The sequence below is a fragment of the Eucyclogobius newberryi genome, unplaced genomic scaffold (genome assembly GCF_026437365.1).
Source record: "Eucyclogobius newberryi isolate DKJ021-1_F unplaced genomic scaffold, fEucNew1.0.hap1 SCAF_3, whole genome shotgun sequence".
NCBI classification, from domain to species: Eukaryota; Metazoa; Chordata; class Actinopteri; order Gobiiformes; family Gobiidae; genus Eucyclogobius; species Eucyclogobius newberryi.
In genome coordinates, this window is record NW_027315945.1 from 12,235,238 (window position 1) to 12,258,780 (window position 23,543).

The window sequence follows — 23,543 nt, forward strand, 5'->3', positions numbered from 1 at the left end:
ATTACATCTGAATTATGCATTTAACAAAACAAATGTAATTATAGCAAGAGCCTGCAAGTGATGTGCAAAAATCAAATTAGTGAAATCAATATTTTGTTTTGTTATATTTCGCCTACAATTTACGATTGAAGATTTAGGGGTGTCCCTGGCTGTTACGACGCACTCCTCTGTGCATGAAATTTTTCTTTGGGACAGGACTAGACAAGTTAACTAGGCCTAAAATCTAAGGGTGCTTTCACAATACACTTTTGATTCGAATCAGGATTCGTTTAAATCTGCTATAGGATAAACATGAAAATAGGCTTTCTATGTACACAAAATTGACAGTTAAATTTACATATGAAGTGCAGAAAGTGAACAGTGCAGTGAGTGATGTATTAAATTATGGTTAAAGTGACAGGTGTTAAGTGTTCATGAGTCCAACTGCAGAGGGAAAGAAACTTTTCTTATGGCGGGAGGTTCTGGTCCTGATGGACCGTAGCCTCCTGCCTGAGGGGAGTGGCCTCCTGTCTGAGGGGAGTGGCCTCCTGTCTGAGGGGAGTGGCCTCCTGTCTGAGGGGAGTGCTCTGATCCGACCTGCAGGTCCCAGAGCCCTAGAGACGTACAGGTCCTGCAAAGATGGAGCCGACCACCTCCCAACAACGCTTAAGCTGGCTTTAATGTTGAAAAAATGGCCAATTATTGAACCAGTATTAACCTGTACAAGTAAATATGATGATGTCAAACCTTTCATAGCCTGTTTTTATTATACAACGCTGATTTGAATAACATTTTCTTTACCCCTGGGCATTCTGAGCCTCGTACTTTCCTGTCCTCCTGTCGTGAAAACACATGTCCGCACTCCGCCTCGGCTGTGACTCCCACTGACACACATCTGGGCTATGTTGTGCACACGTGGGGCATGTTGTGCACACGTGGGGCAGGTTGTGCACACGTGGGGCAGGTTGTGAACATGTGGGGCATGTTGTGAACATGTGGGGCATGTTGTGCACATATGGGGCAGGTTGTGCTCATTTAGGGGAGGTTGTGCACATGTGGGGCAGGTTGTGGTGTAAATCCAAAGTATGAATCCAAACACTGTTAAAGTCCCACTCCAAGTTTGCTTATGTGACATGGATCAGGGTTGGCACTAGGTCATATAGGGAATTGGACAGGAGGAAGTGACAACATGGCCCGTGATGACATGACGGGAGCCGGGCGGAAGTAAACAGGTGGTCGACCGTAGTAAACATGGCGAACGGTCGTGTCATATTCATAATTTAGAAAGAAATAGTGTTAAATGGGCGTGCATTGAATGTAAAACAAAGATTTGTGAAAATGTAAATCACATGGGTCTGGGTTTAACCCTAAACCTGACCCTAACCTTAACCTTAACCTTAACCCTTAACCCTTAACCCTAACCCTGACCCTAACCTTAACCCTAACCCTAACCTTAACCCTTAACCCCTAAACCTAACCCTAAGTTTTAGGTTTACCTCGTTTGGTTAAAACTAGTTTATACCATGACTTTGTATTAGCAAAAGTGTAGCTAACTCATCCCAAAACAAACTAGACTGCAAAAAATTTTAAACTCGAGATAATAAAACTCTGTGCAGGTATAGAACCCATGAACTCTTGCATTAAGCCATGTCTCTAAGCATCAGGCCAGCAAGCCTGTCAAGATGGTGCTGTAAGACAGTTTATTACTCTCACCACCAGGTGTAGTAAAATGGTGAACCGCAAGTGATTTAGGCCGCAAGATTTTGTCACTTCCTGTCCAATTCCCTATATGACCTAGTGCCAACCCATGGATCATGCAGAGCTCCGGGCCTCTTCCTCACGTTTCCATGTCATTCCTTTGGCTGATATTGTACACAGCGCCTCTACAGACGAGGGGGAGAGGTGTCTTTCTGCACATTTGGTTTGATTGACAAGTGTATCGTGAACGCAAACCCGACCAGCAACTTTGGTCCCCAATTTAACCAAGTCCGCTTCAATTTGTATTGTGAATGCGACAACACAAAGATTTAACTACAAAACTCTGGTTCTTCAATTTGTGTGATGAGCAATGCACTTGATTTTAAACCTTGCCCTTTTTGTGTGCTTCAAACACCACTTCTTGTGTCAAGACTCAGGCAGTAAAATGGAATCAGCACAGTTAAATTTCACTCACTCACATCATGTTAATCAGACAATATTATGACGTTTTAGTGGTTGAAATATGAAATCGCAACATTTCAAATCACAGCCTTTATGCCTGTATGAAATAATGCTACTGGCTAAACATTCTAAATGCAGTGATGTACAATCAGCCTCAGAGCGGCCGTCTCTGGGCAATTTAATCATCTAGTATGGAAATTTAGCAAATGTTATTGTAGAATTACTAAAAACACATAATGACAGGCTTCAAAACACAGAAATAATATACAAAAGAAAAATATTAACTGTATTTATTTCATAGATATTATTAATACAATGTATTATTGTTTTTTTTGGCATAGTTGCCTGGCCTCCCCTGCCTCCCCTGCCTGTCCGTGAGCTTGTTGTAGTCCATAGTCCTCTTCCCCTCCTCTCGACTGTACAAGGCTGATCAGAATTCTGATCTTGTATACATCTTTATCCCTCCTTCTTGTGTCATCATTCAGAGCCAGCTGCTTAATCTCCCCCTCTCTCATTCACACTCTCTTCTTTTCCCCATGTCCCTGCGTTTTGTCCCAAACAGCCACACATTATACCTAATTATCCCCAGCACGCCACCAGTAATCAACGGCATCTGTCTTCATCCGCCCCGTCAACAAGCATCACCGCACCGGCGCATGCGAACTTTTGCCGTTCAATTAGCTCTATTTTTATCCGATGGCGGGTGCTGGGGTGGTCAGTGGTGGTTGATAGATGAAGTGCAAACAGTGGGATAGGATCAGCGTGCGATTTAATGGTACCCTTGTCAGCACTAATGTCCAAAGTCAGTCACGGCACGGCGACTTGGCCCCCGGAGATGATATGATTTGAGGCTTTGTTTAAGGAGTAATGCTCCACTGTGTCATCTGTTTGGCACTTGGACAATACAGCACTATACTTACACTGTGAAAGGTGGACTGTGCAACAGCAATTATTGTTTGCGTTGGTTGATGGATTGTAGACGTAGAGGGAAGGGTAAGAAATCTTTCATGTATCTTTCACTTTAAGACAGTTAATTGTATAAGCCAACATTTTTATTATAACAGGGGTATTTTGATTTGTATATAGATCTGACAAATTGTATGACCATCTTGAAAATAACTCAACACATTGAGATGTAACTTCGAGCCCTGTAACGATATGGATATGGACAGTTAAAATAGGGTTAGTTTGTCTAAATAGATGTTGAAGCAGCACACATAAAAGCAGAAAGAAATACAGGTATATTGTATAGACCATGACTCCTTCAAGTAGTACGGTTGCAAAAAGTAGCAAAAATGAATTGTAGTTTTATTACAGTTAATTTAGTTAAGATTACGTAGTAAGTGCGACTTTACAGATGCACATCAGGAGCCGTGTTAGAAGTAACTTATTATGTGTATCAAAAATATATATTTTGAATACAAATTTTGAGTAACTATATTTCATTTATATTTCATTTTATTTGATGGTGGCATTCACAGTACAGATACTTTCCTAACATAAAGTCAATACATTACTGTATTTGATCTATATTTGATTTGATTTACATTTCAAATAGCACTATTAGGTAGAACAATATAAAGCTCCTGTGGTGAATACTTTCTGTTGTTAAATGGTGCAGCAAAGGTACACATTTATTCTAACAGTTCAGAATACATTCCTCTGATTGCCCCGTGTAACAGAATGTGTTATAAAAAACATTGTAATGCAGGTATGCAATATTCTGTAACGAAATACATTGTTGAATACACTAGCCCCTAACCCTAACCCTTCCATATACTGACCAGGAGCATAGGCAATCCAGTGTGGTCTGAGAAAAGAACTATTCAATGTAATGAGGTTAATAGATTAATTTATATTATATACGTATTGAATGTAATAAAAAAAAACACAACTCTAGGTATGTGTACAAAATGCTAGAATTGAAGTAAATTTACATTACAATCTGAATGAAGTCTCGAAGTATTCTAGATTTGAAGTTCAGTCAATTTCCCTGATAGAGAAAAGTGAATTTTCTCAAAAACAACAGCATTTTCTTTCCTTTAGTGAAGTATTTCCTTACCCTCTGTTGTTTTCCCTCCAGCAGAATCTGGTCTTGGTTAACGGCGTCCATTCGATGTGATTCCTGACCGCTGGGATCTGTTTGTTCTCAGGTGTGATGGGCTGGATTCTGACAGCTCCTCTTTGTGGCTAATAGAACATCCATGAGCGCCGAGCCTTCAAGCTATTGTAGGTTTTACCTCTTCTTTGACAGGGAAGAAATTGGGTGAACGCAGTATAGACTTTGACCCCCGCAGAGAAAATATCAACAACCAATTTACTTTCCGTCCATTATCTGAAACCGAAGTTTGGAATTTGGGAGATATAACAACAAGACAAATAATAGAGTTTGGGCCTGACATCGAAGTGAAAGGCAGATAATGGGTCTATCCGTTCTATCTGAGGCGTGCTAGGTTGGTTTTTCATAGTGGAGAAGAGAGACTTGGGATTTAGAGACAGGGAAATACAGGGCTTCAAGGCAAAGCGGTAATAAATAGGTCAGTGTGGACGTGTGCTAAACAGAATGCAATTATAGTGCTTGTTATTGCGGACGGTGTGGAGCGGTAATGCAGTCCGATGGAAGCAAAACAAAGCTAGCGAGCGCTGCAGTTCTTATTACAAATAATACACTCAATTGTGAGTTTTGGCTGTGGTGAAGGGAAAGTGGTTTGAGAGTTTGTTAAAGACAGTCAAACATATAATCAAATGAAATGTAGTATTGTTATGTGGAATTTGCAACAAAAGACACTAAAGTACGTTGCTGATGAAATCGTTTTGAATAATTCTTCTTCCTCTTAAATCCACTGTTCTTGATATGAATTGGCCTTGCATTGGCTCTTTACGATCCACTTACAAATCTCTCCAGTCCAGTGTGATTTAATTGTAGTTTGTTTGTTTGTTTCTATTATTTCATGGATGTGGTAGATGGGCTCAGGGCTTTTTTAATGGTTTGTCGAGGACCTGGGCAAGGACAGCTGCAAGGACAAACTTTGGAAAACAGAATTTGAAATGTTTTGAAGACATGTGAGCATGACACAATCTACTGAACTTCAGGTGCAAAGAAGACTGCACGCAATATAGTCTCGTGCATTGGTTATTTCATAATAAATTACCAAATTGGTGGACAAATAAAATATGAAAATTGATAGGTTAAGCAGCCAGTGGGTGAGTCTTCACAGCAAAGGACCCTTCTGTGTGGAGTTTGCATCCTTCCCCACATGTCTGGGTGGGTTTTCCAGTCCACAATCCACTCTAATTTTGCCCATCAAACAAACAACAGACAAAATAGGTTAAATCCTCCAGCTAAGGTAGTTCTGACCAAGCTTAGCTCAAGATATGGAGATGGATCCCTGGGCTACCGCTGCTCTCCAGTACTCCTCTGACAGGTTACCCCAATGGCACCGGGCAATGGATATGATGAGAGATGGTATTAAGGATGGTAAGGTGCATATTGAACAAATTCCCAATGGGGTAAATCAAGTATAACTTAACCATGAATTGATAAAATCATGGTAGAAAATGTTTCCTAGGTAGGTCTTGGCAGAAATCAAACTAGTTAAAAGTGGAAAGTTTGGGTTATAACTCTTCCCTTTTGGCAGGACCAATTAGAGCTGAGGAGAGTATAAATGCTTCTGCTCCATTTCCAAACCATTTCCACTTAACTGAAAATGATTGTCAGATTGGAAGTCAAAACGTCTTGATTTCTAAAACAGTATTGTGGTGATTACCTTTGAAACTTGTTCTACTATTAACCTTAAATGCCAACACTATCACCACCAATCTGCCACTTAACATGTTCTGCTCAGATGTCATGTTCAGCTGTGGACGCCTCCAATTGGATGTGAAGCCAGTGCATAAACAGCTTAAAGATAGAAATGGCTCTGAACGTGCTGTCGGAGTTATTTGGCAAGACTCTCAAGCAACAGTCTCTTAAGTCAGGCATGACTGCTGGCCAAAGAAATGGCATCCAGCATAAAAACAAATCTCTGTGGAAAGTGGAGCTAATGCCTCATAACTTGGAATCAAAATGTTGATTTAATCTGTGTCGGAACGTTTGTTGACCCTTTTGTGTGAGCAGGCGCCATGTTTCAGCTCCACTTGAAAGGCTTATACTGTGGTGATGTACTTGTGCCCTGTATTTCCTCTGAGGTTCAGCTGCTGATCCGGTTTTCACCTGCTATTTATACAATGTCCTTCCTGACACACTTTTTGAACCTATGTACTGTGATTTTGGGACAAGTACACACACACATGCACACACACACACACACACACACACATACACACACACACACACACACACTCCTGTATATAGCCTGTAAGAGGGAGGTGTCCTATCCTTACAGAAGCAAACACCTGCAGGTCCTATACACAGCCAACAAACTGCATCTGACATCACAGAGCGTCCGCACTTGTCCTCACTCCATTCGCCTCTGTCAGCACTAATCTTTTCTTCGCTAACTCCCCCCCTCCCCCTCCCCCTCCATCCCTCGTTCAGGCCAACTACTCCCCTCCCACTCCTTAGCGCTCCGAGGAACAGTGTGTTTCTTCTGCAACCGCCCTAGCCGTCGTTTGTGGGCGACCATGGGCGGCGAATGGGAGGGGAGTGGGAGAGTGAGGAGAAGTGGGTTCGGAGGGTGAAGAGGAGGGAAGGGAGGTATGGTATGGAGAAGCCCAAAAGAAACAGCAAGAATCTACAAGCCATCTGCCTCCCATTACTCACTCTCAGCACGGGAACAGGAGGAGAGTGGGAAACAGCGGTAGAGGTGGCGACGATTGTGAGGTGGTGGAATTGGTTTGGTGGTTGTTTGATAGCTGTGGAGTAAACAGTGATAAAGTATAAATGGTTTTGTAGTGGTAACAATATTTAGAATGCAACTATGTCATCAGTTATTCAGCCACCCACGTTTTTGAATCAATCTTGCTTCTCCATCTGAAAAGTTGGGATGTTCTCCAGTTGTAAACGCACCCAAAAAAATAATGCATGTGAATACTGGACGTGTGTCAAAGGGTTTGTGAGAGCCAGCAACAGTAAAAAACAACAATAACTGTTCAAAATCTTGCTGAAAGTGATAGGGAGATTTATATCAAATATTGATCTATCAATACTGACAGAGGAATTGAAATCGAAGTATTGAAACTCTTGTTTATTTTTGTAATACAGTGATCCCTCGTTCATCGCGGGGGTTACGTTCCAAAACGAACCCGCGATAGGCGAAATCCGCGAAGTAGAAACCTTTATTTTTTTACAGTTATTATACAATGAAATACTCCATAAAACATTGAAGCTCACACGTGCGCTCTCACCGGCCTCGCAAACTTAAATTTGGCAAGCGGTTTTACGTACGTGTACATATTAATCCATAACGTTGGAGAGACTGTTTAGCCAATCAGAATGCAGAACACAATGCATGATGAAAATCCGCGAAGCAGCGAGACCGCGAAAAGTGAACCGCGTTATAGCGAGGGATCACTGTAGATTATATTAGATATTTTAGGTTTTCTGTCACTTATATTTACTATTCATATTAGTTCAAGCATGTTCAAAGAAAATAACGTAAAATTGCTCATAGTTGAGGAGTTTCTAATACATTTTAGTACAAAACAGTATTACACATAGTATTACTATGCCGGTTTGAATAAAAAAAATGTGGTATTGCCCATCACTAGGAATCTGGAAAAAGCGGAATCCAAGAAATCACACTTTTTAAATCCAGTTTAGAAAAAAGGTGCACTTTTCTATCCACAAATCCACAAAGCACATTTATCAAAAACAAAATAGTCCTATATTTCCACTAAATTAGGTTTAAGTACATCCATCAGCATGAATCACAAGAATTCATCTTCCTTGGTTACTATATGATCCTGCTTTGACTGGATACCACCTCAGCAACAGCAGTCCTTGTGAAAGACACTTGACATGAAGGAATTGATCACACATTTCTATTAAGCTACTTCAACTCTGTGGACAAGAGCACAACACCAGTAGTCTTCCTTGCACGTCTTCCCCAGTTAACCGCAACACCAGCAAAAGAGTACATTATCATGACACATCCTTTCCACCAAGCACATGCTTAAGACAGGACCACTAGAGCTGTTTGATGCTAACACGAGCTAACAGGCGCTAACGTGAAAATCCAGTGCAACATCAGCGCTTCAGGCATTACCATGGTTTTGTCAGCAAAGGTTAAATGGTTTTAAGAAAATGAAATGTTGAAAGTAGAGAGTGTAGAAATAAATTATAATGACCCTAACGCTTTTATCTTAGCTCAAGGCAACATACGTGATTTAAGAGATATGACAACACAGTATGAAAATGAAAAGATAAAAATGACATCATGTACAAAAGGACAGATGAGTAGATACGGGCATAGGAGGTTATTATGGCGATAATGTAGACATTTTGATATGGAGTTTGCTGTAGGTGAATAATGTGTCGGATGTAGGAGCTGCTTAATAGCATTGGATGAGAAGAGATTCATGAGGGCCTTAAATTAAAATATCTTACAAGTTTTATTAGAGAAGTTTAAGTTTGTTGTGCAAATAAGTAAACACTTCAAAACATGCATTCTAATTATTTTTATATTCTTTGTACATAAAGCTAACTATTTCCCCCATTGCAAAATGCATCCTCAGCATTTTGAGCCATCTTTCAGGAGCAGTGGACAGTCTCTCTGCTTTGTCAACACTCTTCTCCGGATCGTGAGTCAGGATTTCAGTCTGAAGTACTTTGCTGGAGAATAAGCCAGCTCTCACGTTTAGGGTTGATTATAAAGGTAGAAGTCTGGTTTGAAAATCATAATTCTGATCTAAATGGATGTTTACATGCAGCAAAAAGCACACCTTTTTTACTGTATTCTACAATACTTTTTACTCTCTTGGCTAGTTTTTAGTAAACATTACGGTAGTACTGGTAGTAGACATAGCTGGATATAAAATAAGCACGGTAGGAGACGTATTTGCCTTTTGAGTAATAACAGTTATGCTTGTAATTATTCTATCCAATAAACTTGAAAAGCATGTTTGAATCTTTGTTTAAAGCTTAAAAAGGCATCACTTTAGCTGAGGAGATGATGAACGAATGATAAGTTGATCATAGCTGTAAGTTTTATACTAATAGACATGGTTCTGTATCTGTATCTTTTGCAAACAGAATTCATATGATGTTAATGTATGACTTTTAAAATCATGATTGATTAAACATTTTTCCACAAGAGTACTTCAAACTGGAGAATTTATTGTATTCGTTCACCAAAAAATCTTGTAATGCTTTTATAGAGACATAAAAACCCAACTATTTTAGACCGTATTTCCATCTGTAAAGTTATAGAGGAAACATTTCCTTTCACTGCTCACACTCCTATCAGTCAGTCTATTCTGACATAAATGACATGTTTCACAGTCTGCTCTTCTTTCTTTTAAACCTCACACCTGCAAGCTGTCGTGGCAGCGTATGGAATGAAAATGTGTTTAAGTGGTGAGGAATCAAGTGTCCGACGTGTTGGAGAGCCAGAGAACGAGCCAGACCTTTCGGATTTTCGGTCTGCGGTGGTCAGGAGGCAGAGTGGATGGGATAAGTGGATGATGGAGGTGTAGTTTGGAGAAGGACAGGGCAGGATCAGGTCTTTGATTGTGGTGTGAACAGCTGAAGAAATGGTGGATAGGGAAGTAGGCAAGGGAGTAGTAGTTGTAGTGGCAGTGTGGTGTTGTTTCATAGTGTGGTATGTATGATATTGTTGTATAACTACTAGTCCAAGTACTGTATCCTGTCCTCCCACTTATGAAAGAGGGTGACATTCAAAGTTGATATTGATTAAAGAATCGGATCAAGATTTCAAAACATGCCACACAGCATGAGGGTAGGGATTTGTTTAATTTGTATGTTTTATTAGTTATGTGGGGCACCAGCCGTATTTAAGCTATTCAAATTCTCAAATCAAATGTCCAAATTAATTAATAATAAATAAGAGCAGAGCTGAACCCTGGAGCTGACGCCTCCAGGGTTCAGCTCTGCAGGGGTCACGCTGGGAAGGACAAGGGCCACTTAGTCTGAAGGCTCTGACAGCGTCAGGCTGAAGAAGCGCTGGATTCTCCTTTCCTTGAGACGAGAGAGCGATGGTCTTGAAGGCGCATGGATTATTAAGACTGAGTCAAAGTTGTTGGCTGGAAGACGCAAAGGGAATCCTTCGCTTGGGTTTGCGTGTTGCAGTTTGAAGCAAACATCGTGTCCAAAGACAAGGAGTAAAATTAACTTCCTCGGATGTGTCCTCTCTGGCATTGTCTTTGTTCCTTAGCTTAGTTTAGCTTAGCTTGGTTTAGCTTAGCTTAGTTTAGCTTAGTTTATCTTATTTATCTTAGTTTAGATTAGATATTTTAGCTAAAGTCGGGGGGGAGAGTTACTCTCTTCTCCCCTCCTCTTGGACTCCCAGATGGAACTGGCCTGGGGTTGGTATGTACAGTTTAGACAACGTATTAAATATTGATGCAAATATTCAAACAATCGGCGGACCGAGGTGTGGGTATGGATCTGTAATTTCCCCAAACAGTTTAGGATCATTTGAATTAACTTGAAGTAAGTTAAAATGTTCACAAGACGAGGCAGAAGACATTTAAAAAAACATGCAGAACAACATAACTGTCACCATGGTAAAGCTCAGTCAGATGCAGGTTACTACAGTATTATTTACACAGGGACAGTGTGCAATAAACATTTACCAAAAGGAAAGATAACCCCAAGTTATAACAAAAGCTGATAATTACCACCTGTTGTCTCTGGGCATGTTGATGGATAAAAGATGCCATGATACATTATCACACTTAAAGGCGTAATGGACGATTTTTTTGGCCCAAATCTGAGTCTCATTTCCTCGTGGCGTGGACGGCCGATTAGTCCTGCCACGTATCAATCATAAAACACACCTACCGGTCACCTGCAGCCGCGTGCGACTTGTCCCCAGGAGAGCAGCACGTTTCCGCGTGTCTAAGCGCATGGATCTTTCATAATATAGTTCCCTCAGTGTACGGGACAAAATTAAGACGGAGAAAGACTGTTCGAGCTGTCTCTGAAGAGACAGAAATCTACGGGAGACGAGAGATGCGATGCGATCGGTCGCGCTAATAAACAAACGCACGTGTGTGTTGTATCAGTCCGCACGGGGGAGTGGCATACGCACTTCCACCTGAGTTCTCAAATCGCCGAAAAATCGTCCATTACGCCTTTAAGTAATTAACACATTTTAATGTACAATGCAAATTATCTCTCTCTTGGACCAAACACATAATAAAACTGTTCAGCCCGTTCCTCCACCTACACACCAGAACAATGACGTTCTTCATTCCAGGCACTGGGATCATTCATCACTCACTCGTCACAGTTTGGTTTTCATAAGCTATTTCGTCAAATGCTTTTAGTCGAGTGCATGTACTGTAGTAATCTCTTTTGGTTATGAGTTTCACTGACTGTTTCTCAATAGAAGAGAAGGCTGATCTGGTAAAAAAAAAAAAAAAAAACGAAAAAAGTTGTACATTCTCTCCTCTTGAGAGTGATGGAGTAGCTTCTGTTATATTATCTGATCAGGGCAAAACATAATTTAGAAAATGAAACATACATTAGTATGAAATACTAAAGACATTTAGAAAATGGCACAGTGATGCTGCCATCATGGTTTCTTGTCAGGATTTAGAGGGCACATTTATACATTGATTCGAGCAGCATCAGAACTCAATTCATATAGTGGCATATACAGGTTTATGACAGGACAAATAATGCTTGAGTTTCAAAACCAAAAGGCCACCTGGAAATAGTCCCCCCGTCTTTTGCTTTCTTAATTTTGTTTTAATTTCAGTTTTCTTTTTTTCATTCAAATTGGTTGCATTTGTGCTTTGTTTCCTGTCACTTACTTGAATGTTGACACGTCGTACCCGACCTCTGTCCACACCTACTGCCATCCATGAACAAGACACTTCACTCACCCTTAACTTTTGTTGTATTGATGTATGAACTTGTGAGAACCACTTCATGCACCTGTGTCTTCACCATTCCCCGTTGCCCACAAATTACATCTCTTTATGTCTGCTCTGATTTCCTTTGTCCTATTATATTCCTCGGAAGTCCCTGGCTGGTGTGTAATTCCTCCAGTGCTGCTTGTCTGATTCTATCTTTTCCCCCCCTCTCTTCGCGACCGTGCTGGGTGCTCCGCCGAATAGACAGAGATGTCACCATGGAGCTGTATTTATTAAACTAATGGAAGAAGTGAAAATGGATTGTGTGGGGCACTACCTCTTCTGTACTGAATGTGCCACATAGTCACCAACGCAAATAATGCTCTCCAGCTCAGTAGCCAGCGCTAATAATCCTCTATATAATCTTCAATTAGCTGCGCAGCGCTAATCTCCAGTGGGAATAATAGTGGCGTTTAGTGAATTTATTTTATCCACTGTGTGTTTGTCTTATAATAGGGAATCATTGTGTAGGTTCAAGGGGCTAATGATGGCTTGAGGTATAGAGGGGCAAGGAGAATCTATCGTGAAAGCTGAGTTTGAAGTTGGTAATAGGATTGTGATGCAAGCTAGCTGGCTGCAAATACTGCAAATAATTGTGTACATAGTAAGCCTATTTTTATTCTTATTTTTTTATCTTATAGCCTATTTTTATTTTTATCCCATAGAAGATTTAAATTGTTCTCTTTTTGACACATATAGGGTGTTTTATCATTGTTTTATCATTTATGTTGCACCAAATCACCAAAGCAAGTTCCTATGTTTGTGAATTCTGTTCATTCATTGACAATAAACCTTTTCTGATTGTGATTTTGATATTGACACTTTTTTGGATTGATAAAGTTTGGATTTTGTGCAATTATTTAAAGTAAGTTTGATCATTGGTCTTTTTGATAAAACTTACATGCTGCGGCCTGAAAAACTAATATGAAACAAAACTCAGTCTCTCAGGTATGTGGCATTATTGAGTCACAGGACACACAAAATATCATTGGTAAAGGTTCATTTTGTCATCCACTTTAAACTTTTTTTGTCCGACAAGAGTATTTTGTTAACCCGCTGTACATGTTTCAGTTATTTCCCATAGCCTTCCTCAGACGTGCCTACTGTCTGACGCCTTCTCGAGGACTGTATCTGTGACAAGGAGTTGGCTTTACCTGAAATCAGCCAAGAGACAAAACTGCATCATGGACTGGAATAATGCCTGGGTCATCCATGCTGAAAGTAACAAAAAACACTGCTGGATCTGAGAGGCTATCAAAATCCACAAGGAGCATAAATCAAGACGAGAGAGCCTCCCATTTGTCACACCCGTGGGATGCAATCTTGGAGAAATTGTCCGACAGTAGCTTTGTTTGTTAAACATGTCACATCATCAAAACATGTTACAACACCGTCATGTGATGCTTCTGGGGAGGCCTACAGGAAGTACTGTAGCTGACATGGGTAAAACAGGTAAACAAATGACTTCTGTCAGACAAAAGCGCTTGCCAACATTTAAATATCGTTTTATCATCTAGTAGAAAAAGCTTCAGTTGTAGTCATCTGGACTCAGTTTGAAAAATAGACGTTTCGACTCTCATCCAAGAGTCATTGTCAATAATGATCATTCATTATTCAATCATTGTCAATCATTATTGACAATGACTCTTGGATGAGAGTCGAAACGTCTATTTTTCAAACTGAGTCCAGATGACTACAACTGAAGCTTTTTCTACTATGGAACACGCCTGGACGAATGAGGGATTACACCGACTTTTATCATCTAGCTTTTATAAGAGAAGTCAAAACAGACCTGTTCCATAACCTCATTGACGAGCTCTCTGACATTTCCCATCAAGTGCCACCTGGAATGATGGTTGGCTTTTCGAGGGCCAGATCTAATCTAAACTTTACCAGGCGGGACCAGCTCTAGACTCGGACTTAACTGGGTCTATGATGTGACTGAACAATGGACAGGGTGGTTTTAGGTGACGTTTAACTTGACCAAAGGGATGATAAACTGGTCTCTTGGTGAAGCGGACACATAAAGCAATATAAAGAAGGAAGTGAAATGTATGTATACTGCATTCATTGTCCAGCAAACATTTTTTCCTAGCTTCAATGCTGCTTGACCAGACAGTCTCAAAAACTGCAGGATTGACATAAAGTTCGGATTATTAAAGATTGATGCTTTGCACATTCTAATACTTTGCTTCAGTCATCAATTCCCTATACATGTATCTCCTTACTGCTTAACTCCACTCTGCACAGAAAAGTAATTATATAATGTTGACTTTAGGTCTTTTATGTAACAGTACTTAGGCGCTGTAGCTGCCTCTGCTGTTTTGTTCCACATGCCTCTAACAGGGTAAAGGCAGAGAAAAATAAAGCTGATGCTCTTTTGACGCTGGTGGAAGACATCTGGCTGCTAAGATTGGCAGAGAAGCGGGGCTGATCTCTCTCTCTTCCACTCTTTTCCTCTTGTTTTCTGTCCCTATGATGATACAATAACTCCTGTTGTTGTCCCAGAGCAATAAGTGTCTCCCTTGTGTTTTGGGAGTACAGGATTGGTGTAGTTATTGGCCCGAGGAGAGCTAGACTGACTAATTTGGTTTGAGACGCACAGGGGACTTAGTTAATGGTGCAGTGGACACCTATTTCAAAAGCTAGGACAAAGCACACACGTTCTCTGTCTGTGTCTGTACAGTTTGGGTGAAGGGAGCAGAACGTCCCCCAATGCCGAAAAGTAATGGTGTTTCATTTACATGTATCGAAAACCTTTTATATTGTCATGTTAGTTTGGGGGGGGAAAGCATTTCATTACATTATTCAAGACGCAAAGAAGAACTAGCAAATTGGATGGAAAAAGTTAAAGGTGCTTTGTGTTGCTACTATTATATCCCTCATTTGTTCAGGGGTGGTCTGTGTTCAAATAGGTTTCAACGGTAGTCAATCTTAATCTAAAAGCCATAACTCACATCTGAAAACACTGAGCTAAAAATGTAAGCCGAAAGAACCGAAACTGTAACGAAACTGTAACCCTAACCCTAACCCACCCTCAGTTTGCAATAGCCTCATAAGAGCATGACAGAAATCAAACAGTCTAATGCTAATGAGGTACTTGACAGCTCTGAAGAAGAGCTGGCCAGACATGAAAAGGAATTAGCGACACAAGCTGTAAGAGTGGAAATGTCAGACTTGTAAACAAGGGTCGGTCTATTTTAAGTTATAACTCCTCCCTTTTGGCAGGACCAATTTAGCTCAGGAGAGTATAAATGCTGCTGCTCAAAGCATTTCCAAAAAAGTAAAAATTACTTTCTGATGGGACTTGAAACGTCTTCATTGCTAAAACAGACCTTGGAAACCTCAATGGAGCTGTTATTGAAATTAACATTTTTTTCTGTCCTGAAATGGACGCTGTAAATGACACGCCAAAAATTAGCATTTTCGAAAAACTAGACATATTATTAAAGCTATTACACTATGATTTTGTTAGTAGCATATTTGCTTTTAAGCTCAGAATGGCTTTGAGTTAGTCCAGTGCCATATGCTTTTGTTCAGGACTGATGGGCCTGATTTCGCTCATGTAAATTGCTCTAATCAGTCTTTTAGTTAGTGGCCAGTTAATTGGATAGCCATTTTGGTGATTTTTTTTGATTATAGCAAATGGCTTTGCTGTTTTCTATTGATTAAACATTAGTCAGATAGGCTGTAGTTTTAATATTTATCTGGCAAGGACATGCACTGATTAATTTTACATGTTGCAACTGCCGGCTTCAAACCTTGAACGTTTTAAAGTCTGTGCTTAAGACTATCAGTGTAATTTTAGTTTTTAATAGATTGTTCTCAACATTCATTCTGTTGTCCATCAGGAACTAGTAACACATACAGTATAAGTTTACATGAATGCCAAAAATCTGATCATTATTTCATGTCTAATTTATCAGAATATTGAAACACCTGTACAGCATTTTTACAACGAAAATCCTGCAAAAAAGGGCTAAACTAGGACAGATGGTATTTGATCTTTCTCTTCTAAATATAATAGCTAAAAACATGTGTTTTGGACATGTAAACACACAAAAAGCGATTTAATTATAGGCGTAATCTATGTAATCCTTTGATTTGTACTGGCCATGTAAAGGTACCCATGTAACATAACGTGACTCTTTTTAGGTTGACAATAGTTCAGATGGTCAAGCGATTGCCTTATAACTGGGAGTTTGACAACGAGATCCCAGCTCCGATCATTGCATACTGTTATTATGTTATTGGGAAAGATTCATGAGTTACAGAGTGATCAAAATATAGCACTGTTGCCATAGAAATTAGCGCATCTAAAAAACAGAATTGGAATTATGAATATGTATGAATGCAGTGTGTGAGTAATTGGTGGTGGTCGGAGAAGCTGAAGATTGGATGCCACAATATAGTCCGACAGATGTTTCCACATGGTTCTCATCAAACTCCATCCGCTTAGTCTCTTCTCTCTGTCTGATATTGCACCATGACAGACAGACAGATGTTTTGATATGATTTTCACCCAACTGCGTGACTGATAGATGAAAAAAGACTCCCTGGCAGTTGCTTCTACAGTATATGATTTGTGTGAAATAGTTACTTTTATCCGACACATCATAGTTTGAAGAGCATTGACCTGAACGTTGACCGAACTGATACTAGAAAAGTCTATAAGTACTAGACCCTTTAAAATGCTACATCAAGAAAGTTTCAGAGTGGAGGCATCATGAGGCAAAGTGAAGTAAACCATAATACAATTTCAATGATTTACATAAAATCTCAAATCTAAATGCAAATGATAGTCAATACATTTGCAGAACAAAGTATGGACTGTTTTCAAATTGTATTCAAGCTTCACAGAAAGTATATTGTTTTGGTAAAGTGTGTGATATGTTTACCACAACAACAACCGAAGTTGTTGTTGTTGTTGGTGTTGTTGGTGTTGGTAGTGGTGGTGGTGGTGGTGGTGGTGTTTTATGGCGGTTGGCATCCGAGTGTTGCATTACCGCCAGACTTTATTCCTTAGACTTTGTCGTAGTCCTAAAAGTTCTTCTTCCAGTGCCTTGACTTCCAGTGCTTTGACAAAGCCCAAGAGGTCATGAGATGCCTTTGTTATGAGCGATCGAAGAGACAAGTCTGGCGTGGGAGAAGGCCAGCTGGAATAAAGTCTAAGGAATAAAGTCTAAGGAATAAAGTCTGGCGGTAATGTAACACTTGGATACCAACCGCCATAGAACAACAACAACATTGTATCCTATAGAAGTTCTTCCTCCCCTCAGACTTTGTCGTAGTCCTTAAAAATTCTTATTCCATTGCTTTGGAAGTACAAAGCCCATGAGGTCATGGGACGTCCTAATGGTCCGCCGCAATTAGTCGTCTATCATTTGATCGGTTACGGCGCCGTGACCTGCAGCCGTCCATCCATGCAGCTGCAAAGAAGACAAAAACATACCGTTTTTATGACGATGGAATATGACTTTTTATTCACAAATGTCTGCGACAAGAGCGTGTTTCTGATCTGATGACCCAACAAGGCTGTTGGTCAGTGATGCAATGGTGTAGACTATGAATTGGGTACTGATCACTGATGTTGTGTGATCACTGCACTGTTATTACCCTCACGCCACTTTAGTGCTTTCTCTCCCTTTAGACCTGCTCAAACGTCACTCTCCTCTTTCCCTGTTGTCACTTTTTCGAGTCACAGTAGGCTTGGTTAGGTTTATGATCATAGACAGTAAAAACAGATGCCTCTGATGCCTCTGGGGAAATGACACAGCCTTGTTCTACTGCTGTCAAGCTACAAAATGTTTATGTTACATTAATCGTCCTCATATTCACAGTGAAAGCTGCAACAGACTGAATGAATGGTAGAAACCAACACAGCCGACACAAGGAAGTGCGACACAAAGTTAAACTTGTTCTTGTAAAAGATAAATGTTACAAATCAACCTACAATATAAAACATAAAGTAAGTTTAGCAATCCCAAGAAAAATGTTTGCAGCCTCTGATGTGAAGGGAGCAGGGCGGACCACATCATGCTGCTCATGATTTATTTAAAGTTTTCCCCCCAGACTCCACTACCTGTTTTGTGCCTTTGCTACAAAGGCAAATAACTTGGATGTTTAGGCATGTCCATGTGTTTCTATTACAGTATATGTTGAGATAAGTGTTAATACAATAGAAAATTAATGTTATTCCTGTCAAAATAAGCAATAAAACAAAGGTTTCAGTAGCTCGTGGCAAAAAGCCTTTTTGACCATTCTGATCATTCTGATCAGTGAACGTAACTTTAACTGCTTGTAACCTTTGACCTTTCAGATGGGCTGCTGAGCGACGGTGAGTTCTTGGACATCACTGAGATCAAGAGGCAGCAGGCGGCAGACTACGAGTGCGTCACCCACAACGGAGTCGCCCCGGCCGACCAGAGCAAAGTCAAAGTGACTGTGAACTGTAAGTGAAGCACAGCCATCTCTGAGTGGTCACATGCAGGTTCATTTATGAAGTCAGGAGTTTTCACTTGCACACAACCTGCACACAATCTGATATGAATGGATTCTAAAACTAATATTGAAACTAGATCCTCATTTGAAGTATAGAACCACAACATGGTCTCTAAATAAAGTCGTGGTATCTTGGACACTCTGGTGAAGAGAGGGGCAGAGCTGACAACCGATCACCCCCTGGTGGTGAGTTGGATCCGCTGGCGGAGGAGGAAGCCGGACTCAAGCACATTGTGAGGGTCTGTTGGGAACGTCTTGTGGAGCCCTCTGTCAGCAGGATCTTCAACTCACACCTCCGGGCGAGCTGCAGGAGAGATGATAAAATAATAACGCATGTGTTGGTTAATCACATTACTCCGTGGTTTGCTGTGTCGTTATTGTTGTTGTTAGCGGCGGAGGGAAGCTAATGTGCTACATCTATGTTACATTACTGCTTTTTTGCGGCACGATTCCTGCTTTTTTGGCGTTGAGCGCGGTGCGTCAGGGGCGCTTTGGCGTTTTCCGCTCTCGACGCTTTGACGGGAGTCCGAGGCGTCCAAAGTGTTTGACGCAGAATTTTTTTTTTTCGGTTACCCCCGCGAGTCCGAAGGTTCGCTAGTCTGAAAGTTCCTCATAAGGCTAAAGTGAAGGTGCAGACGGCATCGGGATGTAGTCAGTCTGTAAAGTGCGCACGAAGCACGAAGACATGCACTGGGGCTCGTCACAACGTTTAGTGCACCAGCTGCTCACAGGAGGCACCCCAAGTTGTACTGTGTATATGAAACTAACAAGGGAACATCTTGAATCCTCCACTCTATGCCTTCATTTGATTATAAGTATAGAAATATGCGTGATCCGCTCATCGTAGGACTGGTAGTCAATAAGGAAATTCAGCTTTTGAAGAATGTCTACTGGACAGTTTAATCCCGGAGTTCATGAATTAATTAATAATACGATAAGGAGCTCAGGCTATGCACAGAAACAAGTCGGTTATGGAAAATATTTGAGTTTAATCATTAAAAGTGCATTAACACTTGAAAAGTCTAAAAAGCCAGTATGTAGGGCAAAGGGAGGCGAGGAGAGCTCGCTGCACGGACACACATGTGCGTAGACAGCGGACCCGCTGTTTCTTTATTTTCGACTCGCCTCCAGGGCGTCGAGAACGCGCCTCGGATGCGTTTAGTCTTCAAATGTACAGGCGTTCAACATCTGCTTTGAGCGCGAATTTGATGCCGCGGTGTGAACACGGCTTTCAAGTCCATTTGACACATTAGACTACTCTTTTCAGTCAAACAAAGGGAATATGATTATATATATATTTATTTACCAAACATTTTGCCTGTTTTTGTCCAATTTGGCAATCTTTGTGACGTTTATAATGTTACTTCCTGGTTTTACATGGCCAGCAATTGGCCGGCATAGGTAGAGGTAATTCCTCAACTGTTACTTAGCAACCGGACTGTAAACAAGGACCAAAATCCATCCAATAGTTATGATTAGACAAATAATTACACCTGACAACACCTTTGTTTTGTTGAGTCGTTGTTTAAACTGTTATAAAAAGATGGAGGTTGCGTGCATTTTTTTAATAGAATGGCGCTTTTTGATGACATCACAGAGGCGGAGGTTTTCTGTTGTAGAACTCAGCACTACCTTCATTTGTCAAATTTTCTTCACAAACTACAACATAACTGAGGAAAACTATCATATTTGTTTTACCACAGGGTCTCTCATCAAACAATTCGAAAAACATGCAAACATTTCATATAGGCTTTAAAGAAATGTCACAAAAACAGCCATATAAAAAGTACTTCATATTTAGATGTATTTTTGAACTACAGATAAGACTAAAATAGTGACTATTGTTTTTTTTTTTTTTGTGACCTAAATATTCCCGATTATGGATTAACTGCATAATCCTGACATTCTTATGCTCTTGGTGATGTTTGCAGACCCGCCCATGATCACAGATGTGAAGAACATGCCTGCACACGTGGGCAAGACCGTCATCCTGCGCTGTGAAGCCATGGCAGTACCAGCCGCTACCTTCGAGTGGTACAGAGACGACCACAGGTGAGCGACACACTCTCACAAACATAACAGGGGGTAAAGTAACATCTACATGAGGGAAAATGACTTTAGCATAGCAGTTTTGATGTATTTATTTATTCATGACGAGGGATGAGGACAAGAACTTGTGGGATTAACTACACAAGATTGAAAATTATAATAAATAATAAACAAATCAGGTAAAATTTAAGATGAGAATTTAGGAAAGTGAGGCCTCCCAAAGAAAAATGAAGTCAAAGCAAACAAAGTCGACAATAAAAGTCCCATTGAGTCCAGTTTCTGTCATAGTTGTCCATTTCCAAGTTTAGTCAGTGATGGCGTCAGTCCAGTCCTTAATCGTCCGCGCTGTTTGTGTCATCCATTTTTTCATGATGTCTTTTTCTCTGCTGCCAGAAATAACCGCCATTGGCATTGTGTCCAGGGCAGGAGTTCTGAGGCCCAAATACAGACTGGTGATGTTAAAAACCGTCTGCATTGCCTTGTTCATTTCTGTCCAATATTTATGTGCAACAGGACAGTCCCAGAACACATGGAAACGATGTGTCACTGCAGATATCAAGGCAAAACTTTGGTCAGAAAACAGCTTGAGAGGAAAGAAACCTTTTAGACACACAGTCCGCATCACCGTTTCTCCATGAAAAGGTTGATACATTTCATGGCAATTTGTGGTTTTAATAAGCAATAAGGTTTTCTAACTTTATCTGGTTGTAAATGTTGGTAACAAATCTGGTTCTGTTCCTTTTCGATTAATCGGCAAACTCCAAAAATAAGTATCGCGCTGATGAAGGAGGAGAGCGAGCGTCAGGTTACGGTTATTCCAGCCAAAATCGGGCTTAAAACTACTTCAGTTGGTAGTTGGTTCCAATCTGGGACAGCGCGTTGACAAAAATGAGTTTTTATACCGGGTCGTGTTGGGTTTTAAGGTCCAATACTTGTCTGGATGGTTAAATCTGGTCCGATGGTCAGGTGGAGTTAGGCTGATACATCTTATACATCAGAAAAAAAGCTGTTGATGTTTTCGACCTTCTCAATGTACAGACAAACAAATTAGACATTGTATTAATTATATACGAGTTACACTAATCAAACTAATAATAATAATAATAAATATAGCCGCAAGCGGCAATGATCGGCCCTCGCAACGCCGCCACCACACCGCCGCCACGCCGCAAGAGGAGGGGGCGCTAACGCGCCCCAATTGTCCTTTTATTACGCCTACTGCTGAATCTGTGATGCTGTCACATCTTCTCCCCTTTGTTTTACCATCAAAAAGCTATTTTATTTTGAATTCTTGGCAAAATGTGCGGCTTTGCCACACAGACACCGTGACTCTTTGAATAAAAATGTGAATAACTTTTGACGGTCCACCCCTGAAGATGAGTCTCACCAAATTTCAGGTTAATAGGGCTAACGCCCTAAGAGGAGTTTGTGAAAGTCTAAAGTGTAAACATGTTCTGGCGATTTCCCCATTGGAATAACATGGGAGGTTTTGGTCATCGCTACGGCAAAACCATAACAATTATGACATGGGTCTCATTGACTTTTTTGATGGGGATGCCAAAATTGAGTTTTGTGTCAAATTTCATAAAATTTCGCAAAACTAAACATTTAACCTCCATATAAAATCTGTAGGGGGCGCTGTGGTGCCAAATTAATTTATTTCACTTCAAGTACGTTTAGCGCAAAGAGTTTAACAACTGATTCTAATTTAATGCAATTCGGACTTTATCTGCGCAAACGGCAGAAATGTTAAATTTGGGAAATTTCTGAAATTCTAGCTAAAGTTTGCGGCTTCGCCGCTCAGAGACCGTGACAGGTATCAATGTAATTTGAATAACTTTTGACGTCCCACTCCTCAGTAGCATTTTCACCAAATTTCAGCTTTTTAGAGCCAACGCCCTGGGAGGAGTTCGTAAAAGTACGACGTTTGGAAAAACTCCCGAGTCCTGCTTAGCCATTTTTGAACCAATATGTCCGACATTTGGTTGGGTGGACGGCGTTGCCGTAATAATATTTTTTACTTCTCTTGTCACCATCTACCTCTGCGCCAAATTTTATGATTCTACGATCAGATTTTTTTTGGGTCATTTCCTATCTCTCAATGCATGTGCAAATGCATGCCAATTTTTTTTATTTTAGAAAAGGGAAATAGCCAGAATGTAGAGAGGCACGATTTTTCGAGGTGTGCAAATTTTTTTGACTTTTCGTCAATGTTCCCTGGGTGAAAAATAGGGGGGTTGGTCCCGAGAAGAAAGAAAGAAGAAATAATAATATTCCGATGCGAAAACAATGTTTCCCATTTTTCAAATATCATAAACTATACATTTTCGGAAAGTGCTCGTGGGTCCCTGGTCACTGACGGGTACTTTCGTTAATTTTGAGTGGGCTCCGCCCACATTGTGTTTTTGGCCCTCTATACAGTAGTAATGTTCATTTTTTGCATTACATGCTTATATGCACGGAACATGCAAGAGATGGGGAATGTATTCGTGAGCTACTTAGGGCAAATGAGTGCTACTACTAATTAGTATGCACGGGGCGTGCGTGAGTGAAGGAGTGCGTTAGTGAGTGCTTGGAAGTGGGCGAGCGCTTCGCGCTCGATTTCGTGCGCACTACGTGCGCACTTTCGCAGCCGTGCTTCGCACGGCCTTACGAGATTAATAGGCCTCTCGCTGACTATTTGACCAATAAAATGAGTGGAAGCCCTAAATAACACTAGTTTCTTGTTGAAGGACACATAAGCAGTATGCATTAAAGGATTGATTAGAAAACCACTCAGTTAGAGGTTGGTCAGCATTTCTGTCTGAGCCACT

At 40.6% G+C, this 23,543-nt stretch overlaps 1 protein-coding gene across 2 annotated transcripts in view; it reads left to right on the top strand.

Annotated features, from left to right (window-relative positions):
• The window catches only part of iglon5 (IgLON family member 5), a 295,698-nt gene that overhangs the window by 245,313 nt on the left and 26,842 nt on the right, over positions 1-23,543 (top strand). For both annotated transcript variants that reach the window (XM_072461621.1, XM_072461622.1), the window contains 2 exons: positions 18,500-18,631; positions 20,613-20,733. In XM_072461621.1, the coding sequence (XP_072317722.1) occupies positions 18,500-18,631; positions 20,613-20,733 (253 nt within the window). The remainder of the gene's footprint in view (positions 1-18,499; positions 18,632-20,612; positions 20,734-23,543) is intronic.